Consider the following 23,370-nt stretch of genomic DNA (forward strand, 5'->3'; position numbering starts at 1 on the left):
ATGTGCCCTCAAAAAGGCAAACCCAACTCCATCATGGTTTGCTGTTTTTGTAAAATAGTATAAATCTATGACAAATTACATAATTATTCTACATAAACTATAAGAAAAACCCACAACTATAAAAGACTAGTTATCTAAATTAATAATTTCCTATTTTCTTTTGTAGTTATTGTGATATACAGATATGTCGTGATGATTTCTGGGTAATATGTATGTTGATGCCCAAAATCAAGTCTCTGTTAAATCATGTAATGACGCAATATGATTTACAGTATCTAGTTTAGGTGCAAAATCTCTCAAGACTGACAAGCTGGGCACATCTGCAAGCAGATATAACATAGTTACAGTAGTAGTTATACTCATGAGTTGTCACATTTGGCAGTGAAGACAATCAAATTTGGGGTCTGTGTTAAAAATAAGGATGCAGACTTGGTTCTCAGTGTTGTCTTGTTACTGGGGAAGTTTAAATATAGATACTTTAAGACCAAATCTGGTTTGATTAATTGGAGGTAAACTCTTGATTAAGTAACTGAGAATTTTAAAAGACAAGAGAGCTCTTAAATTGTTTTCATTACTAGATATGTTTAGGTTGATTTGAGATAGGCCTGTTTTTGTTTTATTAGTATTATTCATTTTATTTTTATTTTTTGTTCTACTGACCAAGGCTTAGTTGGGCAACCACATGTGGCCCAGCTAATGTCATGAGTCTGGGCCGAAGCTGGGCCAGGTCATTTTTGATAATGGCCCAGTGATGGCAATGACGGCAGCCAGAATCGGGGCAAGCTGATTTGGCCCGATTCTGGGACGTCATTCATGCTCAGTCTCAGCCAAGTCAGGCAACCAGATGTGGCCTGGCAAATTTCATCCAGCATGCCAAGTTGGGGCCGAAGCTGGGCCAGATCAAATTTGATAACAGCTGATTTGGCCCAATTCTGAGCCATCATCCATGCTGAGCTAATTGCATCTAGCATGCCAAGTTTGGGCCGATGCTGGACCGGGTCATTTTGGCTACCTGGGACCTAATGAACTGGAAAATGTGTCTTTTTTGTTTGCATCTATAGGGATCAATGAAGTTCATGGTTAAAAGACAGGAAATTTTCCGTTTTATTTTACATTAAAAACAGTTAAAATCACAGGAAAACTACAATTTTAAACTGCTATTTAGGCATCCACGATGCATTTAGGGCCATATTTTTAAACAGGTTGTTGTAGTGACACGTACGGACATATAAGACATTTTTTTAGAGAATTTTAATTTAATAAAACTATTAATATAACTTAACTATGTTCACGCAAGAAAAGAAAAAGTATCATACATGTGTCCTGCTGTGGTGCGTGAAAATGCGGAAGAACTCATATCTCCTGTGTTTTGCGAGTCACTTAAAGTAGCAGAAGAAGAAGTCATATGACCCCATGGAACAGAATCACATGTTCCTGTCTGCTTCCCTGTGCACACCAACATGACTCTGCAGAGGTTTGGGTTGTTTGTGTGTAACGTCACCTTGTTTGTGTTGTTGTTGTTGTCTGTGCTTGTTGATGGAGAGGGACAGTTTAAAGGCTTCAGGAGGTTCAGTCGGGAGCAGGAAACCAACCAGAGGGCTGTGTTTGAGCAGCAGTGGTTCACTCAGAAACTGGATCACTTCAATGGAGCAGACACCAGAGAGTGGAAGCAGGTAAGTCTGGTTATGAGTTGTGTTTCCTTCAAGGGTTTGAAGTGAACAGAGGAAGCTAGTCATTGCTCAGGACAAAGCATTATAAATGTAGTCAGTGTATGATCACATGCAGCACAGTGAAGTGTGTCAGTGTGCACCTGCTCACCTGACTACAGATATTTTGATGCAGCCCTGACCTCTGATACATATTTTCCTACTGTAAACACTCTCTCTATTTCCCCCTCAGAGGTACTTTGTAAATGAAGCCTTCTACAGACCAGGCGGTCCAGTGTTCCTGATGATAGGAGGAGAGGGTCCGGCCAATCCAGCCTGGATGCAGTCCGGCACCTGGCTCACCTATGCTGAGAAACTGGGAGCTCTTTGCTTGATGCTGGAACATCGCTTCTACGGAGGGAGTCACCCAACCATGTATGTTTGACCTTCAAGTCTTGACCTTGTATGAGGGTGTGTTCACTCCAAGTCTGTTTAGATCAATTAATTCTTTTTTTTTTATTCAAGCTTTTATTGTTTTTAAAGGCTTGACAAATATATATTATTTTCTGGGCATGCATGAATCCAGTGGTGCATAAACAACGGGAATGCCACTGCTTCCAATAGATAGTGTTTTTCCCAATAAGGATTGCAGGGTTGTGCCACAGCAAGGAGTATCCTTGTAGATCTGTTTATTGAACTCTGGAGCTTTTTCTTCTTTGGTGTGTTTGAGCAGGAAGGTGACAACGAGAGGTGGCACGTAATAACAGCATCAAAAGGTCACAGCAGTGACTGACATGATCGACGGCTGCTTTAGAGAGTCCTCAGCTCTGATTGGTTGTCTTCGTACAGCTGTGGTGGATTCAAGTTCCACTATGAGGAGGAAGTGGTGGAGGAACATTATTTTTGACACAGACTATCTGTCTCATGTAACACTGTGTGAATATGGAGACAGTTTCCGTGAATATGATCAAAAGTTTGTCTTTGTAAAAGCTGGTTCTGGTCTCCTCACCCTGTCGGTTTGATTCGTCACACTGTAGCGTTGCCACAGACTGTAAAATGTAAATAGTTTCCCAGCTGGGATAGAGGAAGTATAACTGTACAGTATGACCCGTGCCAAAGGGCAGCCATTATGTCACCCTCAAATTAAGAGCAGCGATAGAGGTTTCAGCAGCACTACTTCCACAAAACTGTGGGATCAACAAAAGGGCACAAGCTTCATGTGCTTCCTGTGTGCAGCAGCTGAAGCAGATGTAGCTGTTACACCACTAGATGGCAGCCCTGCATTCAGAACAGGTCTTACTGGTCAGGCTGAATGATGTGAAGACCTCTGTCACTCGAACTGCTGTTTAAATTAAGCCTCTCTCTTCTCTCCATTTAGTGACCTCAGCACAGACAACCTGCGTTTCCTCAGCAGCCGTCAGGCGCTGGCTGACCTGGCGCACTTCCGCACTGTGATGGCGCAGGCTCGAGGGCTGACCAACAGGAAGTGGGTCGCGTTCGGTGGGTCGTACCCGGGGTCTCTTGCTGCTTGGTTCAGGCTGAAGTATCCTCACCTGGTCCATGCCTCTGTGGCCACGAGTGCACCGGTTTATGCTACTGTTAACTTCCCAGGTATGAAGACATAACACACACCTACTGATTTTCACTGTCATCTTATCAAGATATGAGATAAAGATAAAGATATAACTCTGATGGCATGGTGGTGCAGTGGTTAGAATTGTCGCCTCAGAGCAAGAGGGTTCCTAGTTCGTACCCAGGGTGGGGGTTTCGAACCTACGTGTTCTCCCTGTGTCAGCGTGGGTTTCCTCCAGGTGCTCCAGCTTCCTCCCACAGTCCAAAGACATGCAGGTTAATTGGTGACTCTAAATTGTCCGTAGGTGTGAATGTGAGTGTGAATGGTTGTCTGGGGTGTATCCCACCTCTCGCCCAATGGCAGCTGGGATAGGATCCAGCAACCCGTGACCCTTAACAGGATAAGCAGTTACAGAAAATGAATGAATGAATGCCAAACTAAAAAACAGGGAATTTAAGTTCTACTTGCTGCCAGAAAATAAACTACACACATAAAGGGCGACTTCAGACTGTTTAATTGTATCATTTACATAATGCATCAAACGCTCATCTCTACACTGTGCTCTTCTAATGACAGAAGTTAACTGCAGTTTTCCAGTTGTTGTTGAGTGTGTTGGACGTTAAGAGTCCCAGACAGATCAAAGATGAGGAAGGCTTCACTCTCTATCTGCGTCTGTGTTGTGTTTGGCTCAGCCTGTTGTTTTCCTGCGGATCTGCTGCAGGCGGGAATCGAGGTCAGAGTAGCTTTGAACATGGACCTGCACCGTCCCACCCACACACCAACGCTATCTCTGCAACGCTATCACACACAATCAGACCACATTCAAGTATCCGAGACCAAACACACAGATGGTCCGTGGCACCAGGGAGTTATTATTTCCCCCCAAACATCACAGCAGTTAGTCAGCATTATTACCAGTAAGAGGTTGGCTCTCATTCGGAGAGGAAATATTCCAGGATTTTGTAATGTGGACTTTCTCTTCTGAGACCAGTTTCATAAACTGTGAAATTCACTTTGGTTGAGACTCATCATTTTACTTTTAACCTCACTGGGACCTTTTTAAAACAAATACTTTCTCAAGCACTTGACTGGAGCCGGGATCACGAGTTCTTCTCAAGATGAATTGGTGCTTTCGCAGAGCCTCAGAATAGTCCTGTATGTTTAAGCAGGGTTACTGTGTATTATTGTGGTCTTTTTATAGCAGCCCAGGTTTAAGTGTCCGCCCCTCCCTTTGTCTTTATGTTTTGCCAGAGTACTTGGAGGTTGTGTGGCGTTCGCTGGCCTCAGAGAACGCAGAGTGCCCACTGATGGTGAAGAAGGCTTCAGATACCCTCGTGGAGCTCCTGAAGGACCCCAAGACCTACGACAACATCACCAAAGACTTCAAGTACAGTAAACTCTCTGCGACCCAAATCTTCTCTATCCCCAAATGTACCAAAGCAGACCAGGGCCTTTGATGGTGCATCTTAAAAAATCTGGCAGACAAATATCACATAATGAACTCCATGTTGTGCTCTCAACCAGCTAACCATGAAAAATCATTTCTCTTTGATTATCTTGTGATGAATGAGGGTGGGAATTTCACATATGCGCCCACATCACTGCAGACACCGCACCAAACCGCTGATCCATCTTACGCTCCATTCTGCCATCACTTGTGAACAAGACCTTGAGATGCTTGAACTCCCTCGCTTGGGGCAGGAACTCTCTCCCAACCATTATACAGCACATGCTAATAACCTTGATGAGATTCTACAGCTGTAACTCACAGTTTTATTCCAAAAACTAGTGAATGTGCCTGTTAAAATTTCCCTGAGCGTAAGATGAAGTCTCCACATTACGTGTTCTGTCCAACCAACACTTCAAAACCCAAAGATACTGATACACAGGACGGCACTCCAAAAATTCTTCTCTTACTTTTGATGCACTTGGGGGAGAGCAGCTCACACCTTTACCAGTCCTATCAGTTTATAAAGTTTGGTGACCTCAGTAACGTCCCAGCCTCCACCCATCCTCAACCTGAGCAGAGGTCGAACCAGACAGACTGAGTGAGTTTCAACTGACCTTTTCCTCAGCAGATATTTGGACGTGTGAAGGTGGGAGAGGCACATGTGTAATTTCCAGCATTAACAATGGGTCTGTTCCACTTTAAGTGTTCCAGTAAGCCACAACAGTGAGTCAGCATGCACATTGTCAGGGTCTGGGAGTGGAAAATTAAAATGTAGTCACGATTTTTATCATTAATTACACCAGATCACAGAAAATGACCACAGTGCATGTATTTTAAGAGTTACTTTTGTCATGAGGGAAAGGTGTCATGAGCTCAATCAGTGCTGCAGGGCTGATAAAAGTCAGCTGTCGTAACTTTCCAGGAATAGTTGTTGTAGTTTTGGGACAATCATAAGATTATGTGCATATATGTGTATAGTCGTAAAGCAGAAGTTTGACGTTTTGGGGAAGAGGCTTTTTTGCTTTCTTGCCGAGAGTACCACTCATATATGTCGATTGAATATGAAGCTACAGCCAGCAGCAGGTTAGCTAAGCACACAACTCTGGTTCTTAACACCACAAAGTTAATGAAATCCACCTGTCAGTACCTCTTCACTTCACTGATCCATGAAGACTGGAGCAACGAGTAGTCGGTTCATTGATTAGTTGACCAACAGAAAATTAATTGCCAATAGTTTTGACAATTGAATTATCATTTAGTTTAGATTTAGTTTAGTTTATGTGCACATACATATATAGAAAAGACAGGACCCCTTTGAGGACCCTTACAGACTAAAGGAATATGAGTAATTTGCAGGGTAATGGAGGAGTAGACACATAATCTGAGGTAGCCAACAACCAGCTTTTATACATCCAAAGAACTTCTATAAAAAAAAATGAACTGCTTGGCGTGGTATTTGGGTTTCTTGCTTCTTCAATGAGAGAGTCTGAGGCTTTTCTTTGTCATATCTGATGGAAAAAAACTGTATGGCTTTAGATCTTGGATGGTGGTCGGATTAAACATACAATTTGAAGACATCACCTTGGGCTCTGGGAAATAGTGCGGGGCATTTCTAACAATTTTCTGATGTTTTGATAAAAACAGTTAATTAAGAAAACAATAGGCAGATTAATTGATAATGACAGTAATCGTCAGTTGCAGCCCTAGTGGAAACACACAACTGGGGCAGCAGTTGCTCAGTCCATAGGGACTTGGTCTGGGAACCCGAGGGTCGCTAGCTCAAGTCCCCATCCAGACCAAATATGAAGCATGGACTGGGGTGGCTATGGCTCAGAGGTGGGGCAGGTTGTCCACTATCTGGAAGATCGGCGGTTCGATCCACCAGTCCGCATGTCTAAGTATCGGTGTGTGTGTGAGAGGTGGCACCTCTCTGGCACCATGTATGAAGGCCTCGGCCACCAGTGTCTGACTGTGTGTGTGAATAGGTGAATGTGACATGTAGTGTGAAAGTGCTTTGAGTGGTTGGAAGGCTAGAAAAGTGAAACTGCTCAGGGCGCCTGTCCACAGGCAGCCCCTCGCTCTGACATCTCCTGTTTGTGCATGTGTGTGTATTTCAGGTGTGTGTGTATGACAACAGAGTGAAAAGATTGAATTTCCCTCAGAGATTGATAAATTATTGCTTCTTCTTTCTGGACTATTTCTTCACCAGGCGCGTTGACATCCTGGAGTCTTTGCTGGTTGCCTGGCAGCGTAGCAGTGACATAAAACCACAAATTCAATACACTTTGGATTTTGTAAAGAGCAAGCTTAGCTAATTTGCTTTGGGTTTTAGCTTCATTTTCACTGTGCAGAGTGAAACTACAGTACAGGCCAAAAGTTTGGACACACCTTCTCATTCAATGAGTTTTCTTTATTTTCATGACTATTTACATTGTAGATTCTCACTGAAGGCATCAAAACTATGAATGAACACATGTGGAGTTATGTACTTAACAAAAAAAGGTGAAATAACAGAAGTCAGCACCTCCAGAACAAGTGGCCATCATTACTTTAAGAAATGAAGGTCAGTCAGTCCGGAAAATTGCAAAAACTTTAAATGAGTCCCCAAGTGGAGTCGCAAAAACCATCAAGCGCTACAACAAAACTGGCACACATGAGGACCGACCCAGGAAAGGAAGACCAAGAGTCACCTCTGCTTCTGAGGATAAGTTCATCCGAGTCACCGGCCTCAGAAATCGCAAGTTAACAGCAGCTCAGATCAGAGACCAGATGAATGCCACACAGAGTTCTAGCAGCAGACCCATCTCTAGAACAACTGTTAAGAGGAGACTGCGCGAATCAGGCCTTCATGGTCAAATAGCTGCTAGGAAACCACTGCTAAGGAGAGGCAACAAGCAGAAGAGATTTGTTTGGGCCAAGAAACACAAGGAATGGACATTAGACCAGTGGAAATCTGTGCTTTGGTCTGATGAGTCCAAATTTGAGATCTTTGGTTCCAACCGCCGTGTCTTTGTGAGACGCAGAAAAGGTGAACGGATGGATTCCACATGCCTGGTTCCCACTGTGAAGCATGGAGGAGGAGGTGTGATGGTGTGGGGGTGTTTTGCTGGTGACACTGTTGGGGATTTATTCAAAATTGAAGGCACACTGAACCAGCATGGCTACCACAGCATCCTGCAGCGACATGCCATCCCATCCGGTTTGCGTTTAGTTGGACGATCATTTATTTTTCAACAGGACAATGACCCCAAACACACCTCCAGGCTGTGTAAGGGCTATTTGACCAAGAAGGAGAGTGATGGAGTGCTGCGGCAGATGACCTGGCCTCCACAGTCACCGGACCTGAACCCAATCGAGATGGTTTGGGGTAAGCTGGACCGCAGAGTGAAGGCAAAGGGGCCAACAAGTGCTAAACACCTCTGGGAACTCCTTCAAGACTGTTGGAAAACCATTTCAGGTGACTACCTCTTGAAGCTCATGGAGAGAATGCCAAGAGTGTGCAAAGCAGTAATCAGAGCAAAGGGTGGCTATTTTGAAGAAACTAGAATATAAAACATGTTTTCAGTTATTTCACCTTTTTTTGTTAAGTACATAACTCCACATGTGTTCATTCATAGTTTTGATGCCTTCAGTGAGAATCTACAATGTAAATAGTCATGAAAATAAAGAAAACGCATTGAATGAGAAGGTGTGTCCAAACTTTTAGCCTGTACTGTAGTTTCATCTAACTTCCAGCAAAAAAAGAAAATAAAGATATTTCCCCAAATTATTCCTTTAAATCTGCTGGTTTGCACACAGTGAGCCGTGCTGCATGTGACACGGCACCATTACATGTGAGCATCTATGGCGCCAGTTGGAGTACAGGTGGACTACAGTGATACCTGGAGCTGTGTGAGAGGTTCAAAGAGCAGCTGGGGTTGTCTTGGTTCTCTGCTTTGAGTCAGGTCCTATTACGGCTTCATGAGTGTCCCTCCAGCCTTTTTGGAGTGAGCCTGGGACTCTGGAATGTCGGACCTGCTCCACAGAGGAGTACAATGGGCAGATAGCAGAATTACAGTATGAGAAAAGAAGCCAGCTGCAGTCGTGACATCCCCTTTTTACAGCACGTATACCATCCAGCTTGTTTACATCTGCTTGTTTAAGAATTGATGAGATTTTTCACATTTTAATCACGTTCTACTCACCGTTATTGTGTCTATTATTATGTATTATTAAGTTCAAATTGATAGCTTTAGTGTTACATGGTCTAAATGGACGACTATTGCTCAGACAGAAGTGTCTTTATTTTTATGGGGACATTTTCTCAGCCCCTTGCTACTTCAGTTTCCTAATTTTCTTTCATTGTTTGCAGTTTCAGACATGACATTATTCATAGCATGCTTGCGCTACGTCTGCAGTCATCACAGCTGTCTCTGTGTTGTTTTATATTTGCGTATTTTAGGTTGTTATAGAGACTGTAAGGTCAGTCAACATACTGAATCAACGGTGCAGTCAGAACTAATGCTGTCATGGAGCCACGCTGTTCTGCCCTGACCACATTGGACATCTATTATTTTGGCTTCCTGCAGATCATTCGGGCCATAGATGCAGACATGTCCTCATGCAGGCACAAACACACAAAGGTCACAAAGGTGGTTTGGAGGCTTGTACAGCTTCCAAACCACAATGCCTCAGAGGATACAATACTTGCGTCACAGTGTCATCATGAAGGAAGTATCTGCACACAAACTCATGTACACTTGCTTTGTTTCTAAAATCAGCGGGTCACGACATCATATTGCCTAAATTTACCAGAGTAGAGGTCCGACAGACAGTCAGGGAAGCTGTAATTTACCAACTCTGTCTTTTTCCACAGACACGTGTGTACGCCCGTCTACGTCTATGACAAGTATAGTATAACAAACATCTCCACAGTGACACTGCACCTCATTACTATCCATTGACAGATGACCCTAATCAACGTACCATGAAAGGATCATTTTTTAATCTGGACCCTATTTCCTCTTGTTTTAGTGTTTAAGTGAAAACAATTCTTGAATCTGATCCAATATTGAGTGAGAGCCCAAACAGACTGCGTTGTAATCCCTGCAGGCCACTGACCACCATCAATGTACGTCCATTAAAAGGGTTTGTGTTTGCCACTGACAGCACGGATTAATATTATTGTAAGTGTCTGACAACATTACAGAAGGATCCCTACAGAGGCCGTCGACCACTTTGTCAAAGAGTAAGATCCTTTTTGTTTCACCAGAAAAAGCTCTGATATCACTATCATCAAACCCACCAGACTCTATTTAAATAAACAGTCATTTTATCATTGTGAAACACACATCATTCAAAGTCAACAGAAGCAAAATAAAACTCACAAAAGCTGTCCTGGTTCGTCTGTCTACTGTTCCAACACTCAGCAACTTTGATGCGATTGGGGAAAAAACCTTAATTCACCCATTCAGATGTGAAATAACGTTGGCTCTGTATGCACTTAAATTCCTGTTTATTTTAATGGGGTCTGGTGTGTTTGGTGTTCAGCTCTGTTTCTGGTCTCACACAATACTGGACCAATTTCCAAAATTGTTGTTCCGATAAGCCATTTAGACACAAAATTATGGGAAAATGTGGTCCAGGATGTTACCCATTAGAATAGAAAGCCTTTACTGTTATTATGCAAGAATATACAACAAGATTAGGAGTGATACACCAGTTTCCAATTAGTCATTAAAACAAGCAAGTTAAAAACAGACAACATACCATTCATCCACCCACCCATTTTCAATTGCTTATCCCAAGCCAGTTCGTAGGGGCAGCAGGCTGAGAGAGTATTCCAGACGTCCCTCTCCCTTGCGATGCTTTCCAGGTCCTCCTGGAGGACCCTGAGGCGTTCCCAGGCCAGATGAGATATGTAATCCCTCCAGTGTGTTCTGGGTCTGCCCCGGGGCCTCCCATCAGTTGGTTGTGCCCAGAACACCTCTGACGGGAGGTGCCCAGGAGGATCCTGATCAGATGCCTGAACCACCTCAACTGACCCCTTTCGACGTGAAGGAGCAGCGGCTCTACTCCGAGCTCCCCCTGGATATCAAGGGTCCTTACCCTATCTCTAAGCCTGAGCCCAGACACTCTTCTGCATCACTGCAGGTCCATCTCACGTTCCATTCTACCGTCACTCGTGAACAAGACCCAGAAATACTTGAACTCCCTCGCTTGAGGCAGTAACTCTCTCCCAACCCACAGGGGGTGATCCACCATTTTCCAGCAGAGAACCATGGACTCAGATCTGGAGGTGCTGACTCTCATCCCGATCGCTTCACACTGGGCTGCAAACCACCCCAGTGCCTGCTGGAGGTCACGGTGTGATGAAGCCAACAGAACCACATCATCTGCAAACAGCAGAGATGCAATTCTGAGGTCACCAATCTGGACCCCTTCCTCCCCCCCCAGCTGCACCTTGAGATCCTGTCCATGAATATCACAAACACAATTGGTGATAAGGGACCCTGGTGACGGCCAGCACCCACCAAGAATGTGTCTGACTTTGTGCAGAGTATATGGACACAACTTTCACTTTGGTTATACAAGGACCGGATGGCTTGTAGCAACGACCCTGGTGCCCCGTATTCCCGCAGTAACTGCTACAAGACTCCCTGTGGGACGCGGCCTTAAGCTTTTTCCGCTCAAGGAGTAAGCTTTAGTTTAATCATTCAAAAAACTGGAAATAAGTTGTTAAAAAATAGTTTGTATCAAGCTGTTGCACATGTAAAATAGTGGATTGCACTTAATTAATGGTGGATAGTGGATTAAACTTTGAATGAATCGCTGCTCCACTAAGAGGTGAAATCAACTGTTCTGGCTCTCACTGCCTGTGAAAGAACAAGACTCAGAGTCTATGAGGCTGAACTCACAGTGCTAACACACTGATGTTTAGGAGTATCACCATGTTTACCTTGTACATCACATCTTATGCAGCTCTAGTCTAAACAACCACTGGTGCCTAGTTTTGTACTTTCAGTGAACTTGCCTGAGGTTTTATTTCCTGATCAAACAGGAAAAGAGAAGATGTGACATGATGCACTGTACAGCAGCCAAACCATACTCTGGTCTAACCTTACTCCCATTTACCTCTCTGTCCCCCCCCCCCCTTCCTCCACCCCCATTGTCCCCTGATTTCCCCCTCCTCCTTCACCTCGTCTTCATCTCCCTCCCTATCCCCTCACTTTCTCTCCTCCACCTTCCTCCTTCCTCCTCTCCTGTCCCCCTCCAGCTTGTGTTCCAAACTGCAGATCCAGACAGAGATGGACTCGGCCTACTTCCTGGAAATGCTGGCTGGCAACTTCATGGATGTGGTCCAGTACAATGAAGACAACAGGGGGTTTGAGGTGAGGGAGACTAGACACGTGCCAAACAGTAAAACATCATACCACCAACCAACAGCTGACATTATGTGCCAGCAGCTGCTGTCTTTAAATTTGGTTACTTTCATGCCAAAATAAGTGTTTATTGCTTACAAACAGTAAACAGGCCATCATGAGACAATAATTTTTTTTAAATAACCTATATGATGCGAGAAGCAGCCGGCTCACCAGGTATTTTCACATTATCTTATCTGAGCCCGATCAAAAAAAGTTGAGACACCCCTGGCTTAGCATAAAGACTGGGAGACTGGGAGATTTCTCCCTGCTTACAGTCTGTCCAGTATAGATCAATTTTGAGTGGACGTCACAGTTATGCCACAGTAGTTGCACGCATACTGGTGGCAGAAAAACAGTGAACACTAGAGATACCTGGAATAAAATTGTGTTCTTGTGCCATGTTGCATTTTTTATACACTGATCAGAGAAAGTATTCCAGTGATTATTTTCATCGGTTATACAAACATCATATCAGATATGACATGATTTATGCATGTTGACCTGACACAGCAGAGATTGTTTAGAGCCTTTGTAGGTCAGAGGTTGACCTAGTCTCCAGTCTTGGATGAGTGGAAGGCAGCTATGAGGTGTAGGAGGGTTACTGAGAGCCCGAGCAGTACACTGAAACATAATAAACCCTGCGTTGTTTAGCAGCGAGGGGCCCAGAGATACTGGCCTGTAAGAGGGTCTCCAGGGTTTCTCCTGGGGCCACTTGCTTGCTTACTTTGTCTGTATCTCTATGAGAGGAGCAGAGCCCTTTTTCTAAGATACATGCTTGTGACTGAGCGCTGGAAGGTGGGAAGTAGGATTTGACTGTTTGGCTTTGGAAGAGTGACGAGATTGATTATTGCCGCTCATATTTTGTGCTGATATTGGATGTCTCAGATTCACAACACATAACAATAACAATATATAACGATAAAGTCCTCCATTAAAGCTCAGAGTCATGACAATAGTTGTGATGATGATAATAATTGAGTATGACGTGTAAATGTTGCATGATAATTGATTTAGTTTAATGGTTTCCCTATAGACAGCCATTATATTAATGGACTACATCTGCAATAGATCGACCTGCATTACATCATTCAGTGCTGAGTGGACGCTAACTGGCTGATGTCAGATTTTTAGCAGCACTCTAGAGTCAGTCATAATAACTCAGTGAGCTGTAGGAGAGGAGGGCCTGAATAAAACTGGACACTGAGGAAAAATACACAACCAGGAGAACTTTTCCACACATGGCACAATGTGTTGTTGGTTTACGTTATATTAATGTCATGACAGTGGGAGGTGAAACTGAAACTGTCATTATCAGGTGGAGTGATTGGTGGAAGAAACTCTGAGGGAGGTCTGATTCAGTTTGCAGTGTTAATTTAGACAATAAAACACATGGATGTTGCAGATGTCTTTGCAGGTCCATCAGAGCCTCCATTTTATTCAGAGTGTCAGCGCTTTTGGTGTTTGCGATATGTTATGCACATTTTTCAAGTCTAAGGTCAGGTTATAGGAGACAAGGGGATGCCAATGCCCATGCCTCCCAACACAGTTATAGGCAGTTAACTGTTCACTATCATGTTGAACTCTGAGTGAGCTAATGAATTTTGGTCAGCGTTACAGTTTACATTTTATATCCCACATATGCAGTATATAAATATTACAGAATTATGTGTGAAATGTGTACATGCTGATATTTTCCCCTTATATATTTATCAAAAGTAGCTTTGGTATGATATTGAGAAACACAGGTATATATTTATATTTTTTGGTTTATTTTTATTATGAATATGGGCAATAGGTGTGCCATGTCGCGTGACTGACTCAGACAGCACTATCAGTATTTAAGACAGCACCTTTCTGTCATTTATCAGACGTCTGAGGAGGAGCTGTGTGGCTCGAAATGTCACTCTGCATTGAAATCCTTCTAAACAGGAGCTACTTTGTTTGCGGACTTATTTGTTTTCTACTTTGCGAGATGTTTCTTTGGCCCCAGCAGAAAAAGAATAAGTGACAAAATCAATCCAAGAGAAATTTTTATTATTCAGACATTCATGTGACTTGACCGCCAAGTGTTATGCTAGTTGCAGCTAATAAGGCCTCCAGCCTTAAGCAGAGTTTAGGAACAGGCTACAGAGGTCTGTAAGCTCATTACTTTCTAACTCCACACCCTAAGATTTTCTTTTTTTTTTTTTTTCAAACTTGTGGTCGTCAGACCCAGTCGACTATGACTCGAGTGACATCATTTAAGGCATTTATCAGACTTCATGCATCTCCCTCTGGAGCCACAGAAGGCTTTATTCAACATTTTTCACACATGCAGTTGTATTCCCTAATACCTGTAAACAGACTGATGTGTGAATTTGGTGGAGTTCCCCTTTAAACCTGTTAACAGGCAACTACTGGGGGGCAGAGAAGAGTGTGGCGGCCCAGTTAGATAACTGATAGACAGATTGTCCTATTGTGAGCTTAGCTGTAGGTTAAATGTCTTTTGTGACATGTCTTTTCTGTGCAGCAATTTCTGTACTCGAAAACTTTTTTTTTTTTTTCAGGGGACAATTACAGGAATCTTGAATCTTGCAAAGTACAATTTGAATTGTAAAGAAATCTCTGTACTAGTTTTATGGAATCATATTGCCGAACTCTTGTCCAAATCTTGTGGAAATTCTTACAGCCCCTCGAAAAAAGTCCCTTTGTGGTGAGATGTCGTCCACACAACACGCCTCACAACATGGTTCCTTATTATTCGTTACTGTCCGTGTTACACTGTACATCTGTCTCATTTCTTTTTGTTTCTTGGTACATTTTATTTTACCCCTCTTCTCCCCTCCCCTTTTCCATCCCATCCCCTCTCTGTCCCCCTGGTGCCTTGAGGAGACGTGAGTCCGGTTACCAATAAGCTGATGTGAAAAAGTAACAAAAGACTCTGTGGTCTCTCTGGTTTCCTGTCGCCCCAAGCTAAAGAGACGCTTATAAAAGAACCGAGAGGAGCGGTGGGCCACGGAGTCCACAGCACTAGCGGACAAACACAGCCAACAGCTGCCTCTCTGACACAAAGGGCTGGGTATAGAGCAAACTACCAGGTTTTAGGTACCACTGAGGAATTTGGGTAAGAACTAGGAGCGAGGTGTAACTCAATCAGAAGAGGCAGAGCGGTGGCTTCACAGTCGAGGGGTTATCAATGGGGTGCTTTATAAAATAGGGATGGACATTATGTAACACTACAGCTTGTAGAACAGCTCCTCTTTAAGATGCAGGGAGATGCAGATGGGATAGTAGTCATGGCATATTTATAGTTAACAAGGCTTTCGTTTTGCACGGAAGAACAACTAACCACTGCCAACCGTTTACTCCTCCAGCCCTCATGCCATTGCTACATTTTGTTTTAGGCAGGTTTATACCTGAAAGGGCAAAACCACAGTGTTGGACTGGTGCCACTGAGTAGCCAGAGTGCATTTCTGAGGAGCATTGTGTGTGGGTACACAGGCGAAGGATCACCGCAATTATCCAAAAGCTGCCATGAGCGCTCTTAACAGCTGATCTTTAACATTGCAGTGTACCATCAACTGCCAGAGATGCATTCACATGTCTAGTGATTGTGGAGGGAAAGCTCTGTAGGACGGCATCCAGCTTCTTCCTTTCACCTCACGTATTTCTTTATGCACTGTAGCACTAACATCTTATGATGCGATCTCTTCACAAAGAATGTTCAAAAATGTTGAGCCACATTTGAGATGTCAGGAGCGCTTTCATAAAAACAGACTGTGATCAAAATAAAATGTAAAGACATGATTTTTTCCCCATTTGAAAATACACAGCTGCACAACATGTAAATGGAAAATGATGTAAAATAAATAGCAGGGCTATACGTTAACTTTTTGCACAATAACACTGGAGCTCCAGAGGTTTAAAGGTTTGCAGCAAAAGACACTAAACTATAACATGTCTATAAAGGTATCAAGTAGGCCTAAATCCATTGTAGTTTGACACAGTTAAAAATCTTTGTGAGGGGAGTTACAAGTTGTTTTCCATCTGTCGGCTAATGAATCTAGTGCTGGAAAATGATTTAAATCTTTTTATTTATTCAGGCTATTAATCTTCTTTCTGCACAGAGCATCACCAGAGAGGTCGAGGGAAGGAAGGAGACAGAGACACTTTGGTCTGCGTTTTAAAAGTCCTGTATAAAAACATAAACATGGCTGTAAACATGTTTATTTCTGCTCTAAAGTTAGGCATATCAACGTGGGGATTGCCGTACTCTTAGAGCCAGCCTCAAGGGGAAACACAGCTTTGAGAAATAAGCTCTCCTATTTCAACCACAGTTCAGATGCTATCTTTAACTGTTGGTCGGTTGATCAGTTGACTGAATCATCTGCACTATTGCATGAATTGCCATTAAAGTTTGCATATTCATGGCCCCCAGAGGATGAACCTACTGACTTTGGTGATCCCCTGACTTTTCTTTTGTAGCATCATCAGGAAGTTGAGGTTGTTGGGTCTTTTGTTTTGTTTATTTAGTTGGGTTCATAGACTGAATAAAAAAAAATGGACGTAGCCACTGACAGTGACGTCGGCCATTGGTTTGTGGACTGCGGTTCTGCTCTCCTGTTGCAACCACAGAGTTCAGTTACTATCTTCAGTTGTTGGTCAGTCGATCAGTTGACTGAATTATCTGTTGTATGAACTGCAGTGAAATTTTCCAACTTGGCTGGCATTGATTAATCTTGGTGTCGCCATCATGCCATCAACACAATGTGGAAAAAAATCTTAACAGTAATAGGTAACCCTAAGTTATAGCCTACACCCCAGCCCACATGTAAAAAGTAGAGCTATTATCAGTATTAGCAGAATGTATGGAAGGAAAATCGATGCGCCACGAGTCACAGTTTGAGGAAACTTAAAGAGGAACAATGGATCTTGTGATTGAATGACTCCAGTGTGCATTGTTTCTCATTTTATTTACAGATGGTATAGTCTATATACTATGATCAGAACAACCCAAAGTGGAAGTTTTGCTTTAGTCCGTTTTCCATTCATGAGGTGATTTCCTAGTAATAAACTCATTTTAATTTCAATTTTATTACTTAATAACATGTATGTACAAGTTCACGTCTCCTATCGTAATGGCTTGTGTACCCACAGAAAGGTTCTCTGAAACTGCCATTCATCATCAGGGGTCTCATTTATAAAACAGCACGTAGGATCCATACTAAAAATATATGTACAGACAAAATCCAAAATTGGTGTGCGCCAAAAAATATTCGACAGTTTTTAAAATCAGGCTTCCACCTTACCATCTGCGTCGCCAATTTCCTGTCTCCAAAATGTTCGTAAGCATGGGTCAAAGTTTCTCCCATCAAGTCTGTTTTTATAGATCACAGCGTTTCCGTGGTAAGTGGTGTGCGCCCTTTTCAGACCCATGTGTCAGCCCTGTGATAGTCCAGGATGTACCCTGCCTCTTGCCCAATGTTATCTGGGATAGGCTTCGGCCCCCTGCGACACCCAACAGGATAAGCAGTTATGGAAAATGAATGAGTGAATATTTATTGAGAGTGTGATCAGAAAAGTCACACCATCTTAATTATTTGTTTTAATCTTTTTGGTGTTATGTTGTGTCAATTTAGGGCGTGATAGGCACCAACATCACCATCAAGGTGCTGTGTGGCATAATGGGTGACACCTCCCTCGGGGATCCTTATGCCCGCTATGTTGCTGTGGCTCGCCTGATGATGGACACCTTCTTTATCAAATGCCTGGATGCCAGCTACAGTAACTGCCTCAGAGACATGACTAACACATCTTGGGTTGGGCCGGCTGCAGGAGGAGGTGGGTATGGACGTGTATTTTTGTATGTGCAGACGTGGTTATTTACATTGGTTCTGTTTTAAAATGTCACCTTAATAACTAACTGCTATTTTTACGTACCTTGTATTTTTGGGTCCATTTTGTTGGTAGGCTGTCTGGTGGTGTGTTTTTGTTCTTAGGACGAGGAATATCTGGCAAAGACTATGTGATGGCACACTGACATTTTTCCACTGTCGCCTTACAATAATACACGAGCAATCAATAGCAGCAGGGGCAGAAACACAATGTCTCCATCATGAGAAGCCTCAGGAGAGCAGAAAGAAACACAACAACATGACAGGTTATGTGTTGAGTGTGGGATGTGGTGACAGTCATTACGTAGCAAAGCCATTTCTGGGTGTTGTTGAAAGGCTTTTTTTAGGAAAGGTTAAATAAAAATAAACCAGGCAGGTTCTGGCAAAGTAGTTAAACCAAAAATGCATTACATCACGGAACTACTAAAAAAGTCCTGAAGTCACGTGAGAATCCCACGATGATGTTTTCTTCCTTTTGCGGTAAAGTTAAATTAGGAGCATTACACCAGAGGTTTTATCAGGCTTTAAAGGTCCCAAGTTGTAAGAAGTCTTTTTTAAAATAAAGCAGGTATCGTGTTATATATCCATTCATCCATTTTCATCCGCTTATCTGGGGCCGGGTCGCGGGGCCAGCAGGCCTAGCAAAGCACCCCAGACATCCCTCTCCTCAGCAACACTTTCCAGCTCCTCCTGGAGGACCCCAAGGTGTTCCCAGGCCAGACAAGATACATAATCCTTCCAATGTGTTCTGGGTCTGCCCCGGGGGCCTCCTACCAGTGGGTCGTGCCCAGAACACCTCTAACAGGAGGCGCCCAGGAGGATCCTGATCAGATGCCCGAACCACCTCAACTGACCCCTTTCGGCGCGAAGGGGCAGCGGCTCTACTGTGAGCTCCCTTTGGATGTCTGACCTCCTCACCATATCTCTAAGGCTGAGCCCTGCCACCCCACGGAGGAAACTTGTTTCGGCCGCTTGTATCCACATTCTCTTTAGCCTTAACAAGAATTGTGCAAATTTGCAGGAAAGCCCAATCAGTCTTTTTTCAGCATTGGCAGTATAAAAACAAAATCGGTGAGTGCAGCACAATCGCGCCTACCTACTTTTGTTTATACAGAATGCACCTTTTTCGGGGGAATGGGGGGCGTGAGCAAGTAACAAAACATGTAGCTCAGCGTGTGACGTAAACAATGACGTGGGATGGAAGCCGCGGCTGGTCAGTCCTTCGGCGATTCTCTTGTAAGTCGGCCCGTCCTTCACCGTCCCCGTCATCTGACGGTTAATGGCCTCTTTGTTTGCAAGGACAAGGAGGGCGCGCAATTCCTTGTCTCCCCAGTTGCTCATCTTTACCGTGTCTGTCAGGTTTGTGTTTCCCTCTTGCTACTAGCTGCTCGCTAATTCCTGCTATCAGCTGTTTCCTGTTTATCCACCGCCAGTGGCTCGCACATGTGGCGTCATCAACAGCTCCTCCCACAAGTCATCAACAGCCCCTCCCGTTGCGGAAGGGCGCCTCATTCTGTTTAAACTAAAATGGTTCCGCCAATATGTCTACACTACGAGGTGGATCAACTCGCCAACCTGGCTCTGTGTGTCTAAACGCTCGCAGCTTGCCAGCAAAACGGCCCAACATTCGCCGAAAATCTGGCTGTGTAAAAGGGGCTATTCTTTCGGTCACTACCCAGAGCTCATGACCATAGGTGAGGGTTGGGACATAGATGGACCAGTAAATCGAAAGCTTTGCCTTCCAGCTCAGCTCCCTCTTCACATCCGGGGCAGTGCCTGAATCACTACCGACACTACATCAAACCGCCGATCCATCTCACACTTCATTCTTCCCTGTCTACAGCAATACATTGTTTTGCTTCCATGCCGGTAGTTTTCTACCCAGAAGTCACTGTTGTTGTTAGCGCATCGTCACAGTGATTCTATCTGTATGAATGACATCAGCTGACAGGAATTAAGCAGGGCCCCCAAGCTTTTGCCAAGCAATGTGTTCCAGTGCCACTACAGTCATTCCCCTGGCTGCAGTGATGGTGTAGATACACCGAGACATGGAAGAGTAACCAGTCAGAGCAGACTGGACTTTTTCAGGAGGGGGGCTTAAAGAGATGGGCATTTCAGACAGAGGGTGAATAGAATATATTCAGGCTGACAGTTTAAGAAAAGCAATTTGTTTTTTGAACATTAAAGGTGTAAACATGTTCATTAAAACCCAATACAAGTATGAACCTTAAAATGAGCATAATATGGGACCTTTAAAACAACCAAGTGGTGTTTGTTTTGACATTCTGCTAATGAAAATAGACTACGCTAAGATTGGGCATGCTGTTTTTTGTAATTATGTTGTCTAACAACTTTGCGTGTTAAACCAAAAATGGCTTCTCTATATTCCATGTTGTGCCCTTGCCCTGGGCTGTGGTCCCAGTTCCCAGCTTCAGTTTCGTGAGTGGGAGGGCTGGAGGGAGGGTGATCACTGGAACAGGAAGTGGCCTCTTAAAAAGCCACTGGGATGTGTTCGCATTAAATTCCCCCGACCCCCCCCCCCCCCCTTGTCTTGTGGGTTTCAGTTGCACTCTTTCCTCTCTTAATTGGGGCCTGACTAACAGAAAGTAAATACGTTTTGGGTGTGAAGCCATTTTAAACTGACTGTAAACTTTATCTTCTCTGTCATTAGTGCTTTTGCTTATATATAACTTATGAATTGGTCAAGCTTGGGAAAATATTGTGTGTGTGTTGTCAGGGAGACAGTGGGTCTACCAGACCTGCACTGAATTTGGATTCTATCAGAGCACCGATTCGCCCAACCAGCCATTCACTGGCTTCCCTCTTGTGTGAGTACACCAAACATTCCTCTCTGCGTACAGTAATAAACTCATTATTATGTTTCTTATCCCCATTGGCCATTTTCTTTACAGTTTCCTTAGACGTTGCATTGTTGATCTGTGCTTCCTCATCTAGGTATCACGTAAAACAGTGTGCAGACTTCTACAACGTCAGCGCTGAGCAGCTGGCAGAGGCCGTGGCCCAAACCAATGAGTATTACGGTGCCTATGACATCCGTTCTTCCAGAATAATTCTTCCCAACGGGTCCATAGACCCCTGGCACGCCTTGGGAGTCACCCAGGACATCTCTCCTGACCTCCCTGCTGTTTTCATCAAAGGTGAGAAAGAATGCCTACAGGCCTTGACACACCCAACTGACTCCAGAGAACTCTCCACACCAGCAGATGGCGATAGATTTAAAAAGAGAAACTGGAAGACCGTCTTGACGCTAGTTAGCCAGTTAGCGCATTAACAACACAATCCAGTGTTGAAAGAACAGAGCATATTTGCTGTCCACCAGTGAACGATAACAGAAGCCGTCAGGAAACATTTCTGCTAAAGAACTAAATGGCTAAAGAAAAATAATCTGACCTTATGGAACAAGTTTGTTTTGGTCTCACTCCCTTGTTTGTTTACTTTCCTCACTTGTTTCTCTTCTTGCACTGAGCTGAACTGCCAATCAGAGTGATATCATTCATTGATGGGCTCCGCTGTTGCCGATTCAACTTAATGAATCAGCCAAAAAAAGCTGACGGGGTCAACGAGGGGCAGTGGCGTGGGACACACCGCACTTATTTTGTTCCTTTTTTTTTTTTTTTTCAACACTTGAATTTGTGCATTTTCATAAAAAAAAAAAAAAAAACATTTCGGACAAAAAGCTGAGAAAAATGCACTTTTGTCAAGATCAGTTTCAGATATACATTTTTTTCTCAATTCCTTACATCAGTTTGAATTGTAGAAATAACAATAATAATAAAGATAATACTTAAAAAATTATATTCTCTTTGAGGTATAGCGGAACAGATTCTCACATTCAGTGTTCTGTTGTTTCCGCCTCCTCTGTGGTCGTCTTGTCTGTGTGTCACTGTCACCGTCATGGAGATCCCGTTTCGTCCCCCCAAACTCGTTTGCTTCTTTGTCCAAATTGGATTCAGAATGTTGATCCGGCATTTTCGTGCAAGCTGATGAATCTTTGTCCGGTTTCCAGCTGATCTTCTTCTTGGTTTATTTTTGGACATGGCAGTGCTGTTCTATTTCACAAGATGTGTAACAGCGCCCCCCACCTTATAACAGTGAAAACATCAATCAATCAATCAATCAGTCAATTTTATTTATAAAGCCCAATACCACAAATCACAATTTGCCTCACAGGGCTTTACAGCATACGACATCCCTCTGTCCTTATGACCCTCACAGCGGATAAGGAAAAACTACCCAAAAAAAACCCTTTAACGGGGAAAAAAACGGTAGAAACCTCAACATGGATTGCTGGTATGTCTCGTCAATAGTGTTAATGTGTTACAAAGTGATGTAACCAAGTTACGGCTGTAAAGGCAGGAATGCAAACGATGCATTTTGGGCAGCTGAGGAGCTGTGTCTGTAGGGAGACAGAGCTTCTTTTGGCCTAGACTTTGGGCTGTTTTACTTTGCAGACCTTACAGATGCATAAAATGCTACACAAAACACTAAAGAAAAGGCAAAAATTATATTAGGTCCTCTTTAAGCTAAAATCAAATGTACAAAACATCTGATTACAATAAGTCCAGTTTTGTCTATTCTTGTTTATGTACAGCAGTTGTAGTAGGTGCCTCGAAGGTACACCTCTCCTTTGACCACAGTTCATCATGAAGCCTTTGAGGAACTTCTTTAATCAGGAACTTCTTTAATCAGTGTGTTTGCAGGTCTAGAATCTGTTGAGTCACACAAGTAGAAGACTGAATTAAATTTGTATTGCTTTTAACACACAGAAGCCAAGAAACAGTTTCAGAGTAGAACAATGGCTCACTTGTTCAACTCTGACTTTATTAGGTGGATAATTGTTCTCGTAACTCTGAAAATCTTACTTGTACTGTTTATCGCTGCTTTATCCTGTATATTTTTTTGTCTTATCCAGGAACAGCCCACTGTGCCAACATGTACCCTGCCAGGAGCGAGGACCTCCCCCAGCTGGCTCTGGCCCGTGACCACATCTTCTTACTGCTCCAGAAGTGGCTGAACCAGTGACTGACAGCCGAACAGGCCAATCGACGGCTTTGAAAAGCAAACTAATTACTCTTTTGTTCAGATTATTGACATTGGAGTGAGACTGCTTATTTTACTGCCACATTTATGACTCCTTGAAAAGGCACTTTACACAAGCATCAGTAAGTTCAGGTATTTTAAATGAGTGAGATGATGAATAAAAAATACTTTTTTTAAGACAACAGAAGCTCTCTGCATTTTCAATTTTATTCTGAGTGAACTTTTTAAAGGTCAGTATGTGTTTCTGGGCAGGGTGCACATTAAACTAGGAGTGGTAGTAGAGGTGTCTTTCTGAGACATGGTTCGGAATTGTCCCAGATAGCCTAGTTAAATAATTTTAAGGCGGCAACAAGTGGCATCATCC

The 23,370-nt window shown here is 43.4% G+C and overlaps 1 protein-coding gene across 1 annotated transcript; it reads left to right on the plus strand.

The window, feature by feature from the left end:
* The first annotated feature begins 1,419 nt into the window (after nt 1-1,419).
* On the plus strand, nt 1,420-23,188 carry prss59 (serine protease 59, putative). Its single transcript, XM_033630686.2, has 9 exons — nt 1,420-1,673; nt 1,900-2,081; nt 3,025-3,257; nt 4,471-4,606; nt 11,925-12,039; nt 17,691-17,892; nt 20,683-20,773; nt 20,901-21,103; nt 22,879-23,188. The coding sequence occupies exons 1-9, from the start codon at nt 1,461-1,463 to the stop codon at nt 22,986-22,988; spliced, it is 1,485 nt and encodes a 494-aa protein (XP_033486577.1). The 5' UTR covers nt 1,420-1,460; the 3' UTR covers nt 22,989-23,188.
* The last annotated feature ends 182 nt before the right edge of the window (nt 23,189-23,370 follow it).

Source organism: Epinephelus lanceolatus, chromosome 4, assembly GCF_041903045.1.
Source record: "Epinephelus lanceolatus isolate andai-2023 chromosome 4, ASM4190304v1, whole genome shotgun sequence".
Taxonomy (NCBI): Eukaryota; Metazoa; Chordata; class Actinopteri; order Perciformes; family Serranidae; genus Epinephelus; species Epinephelus lanceolatus.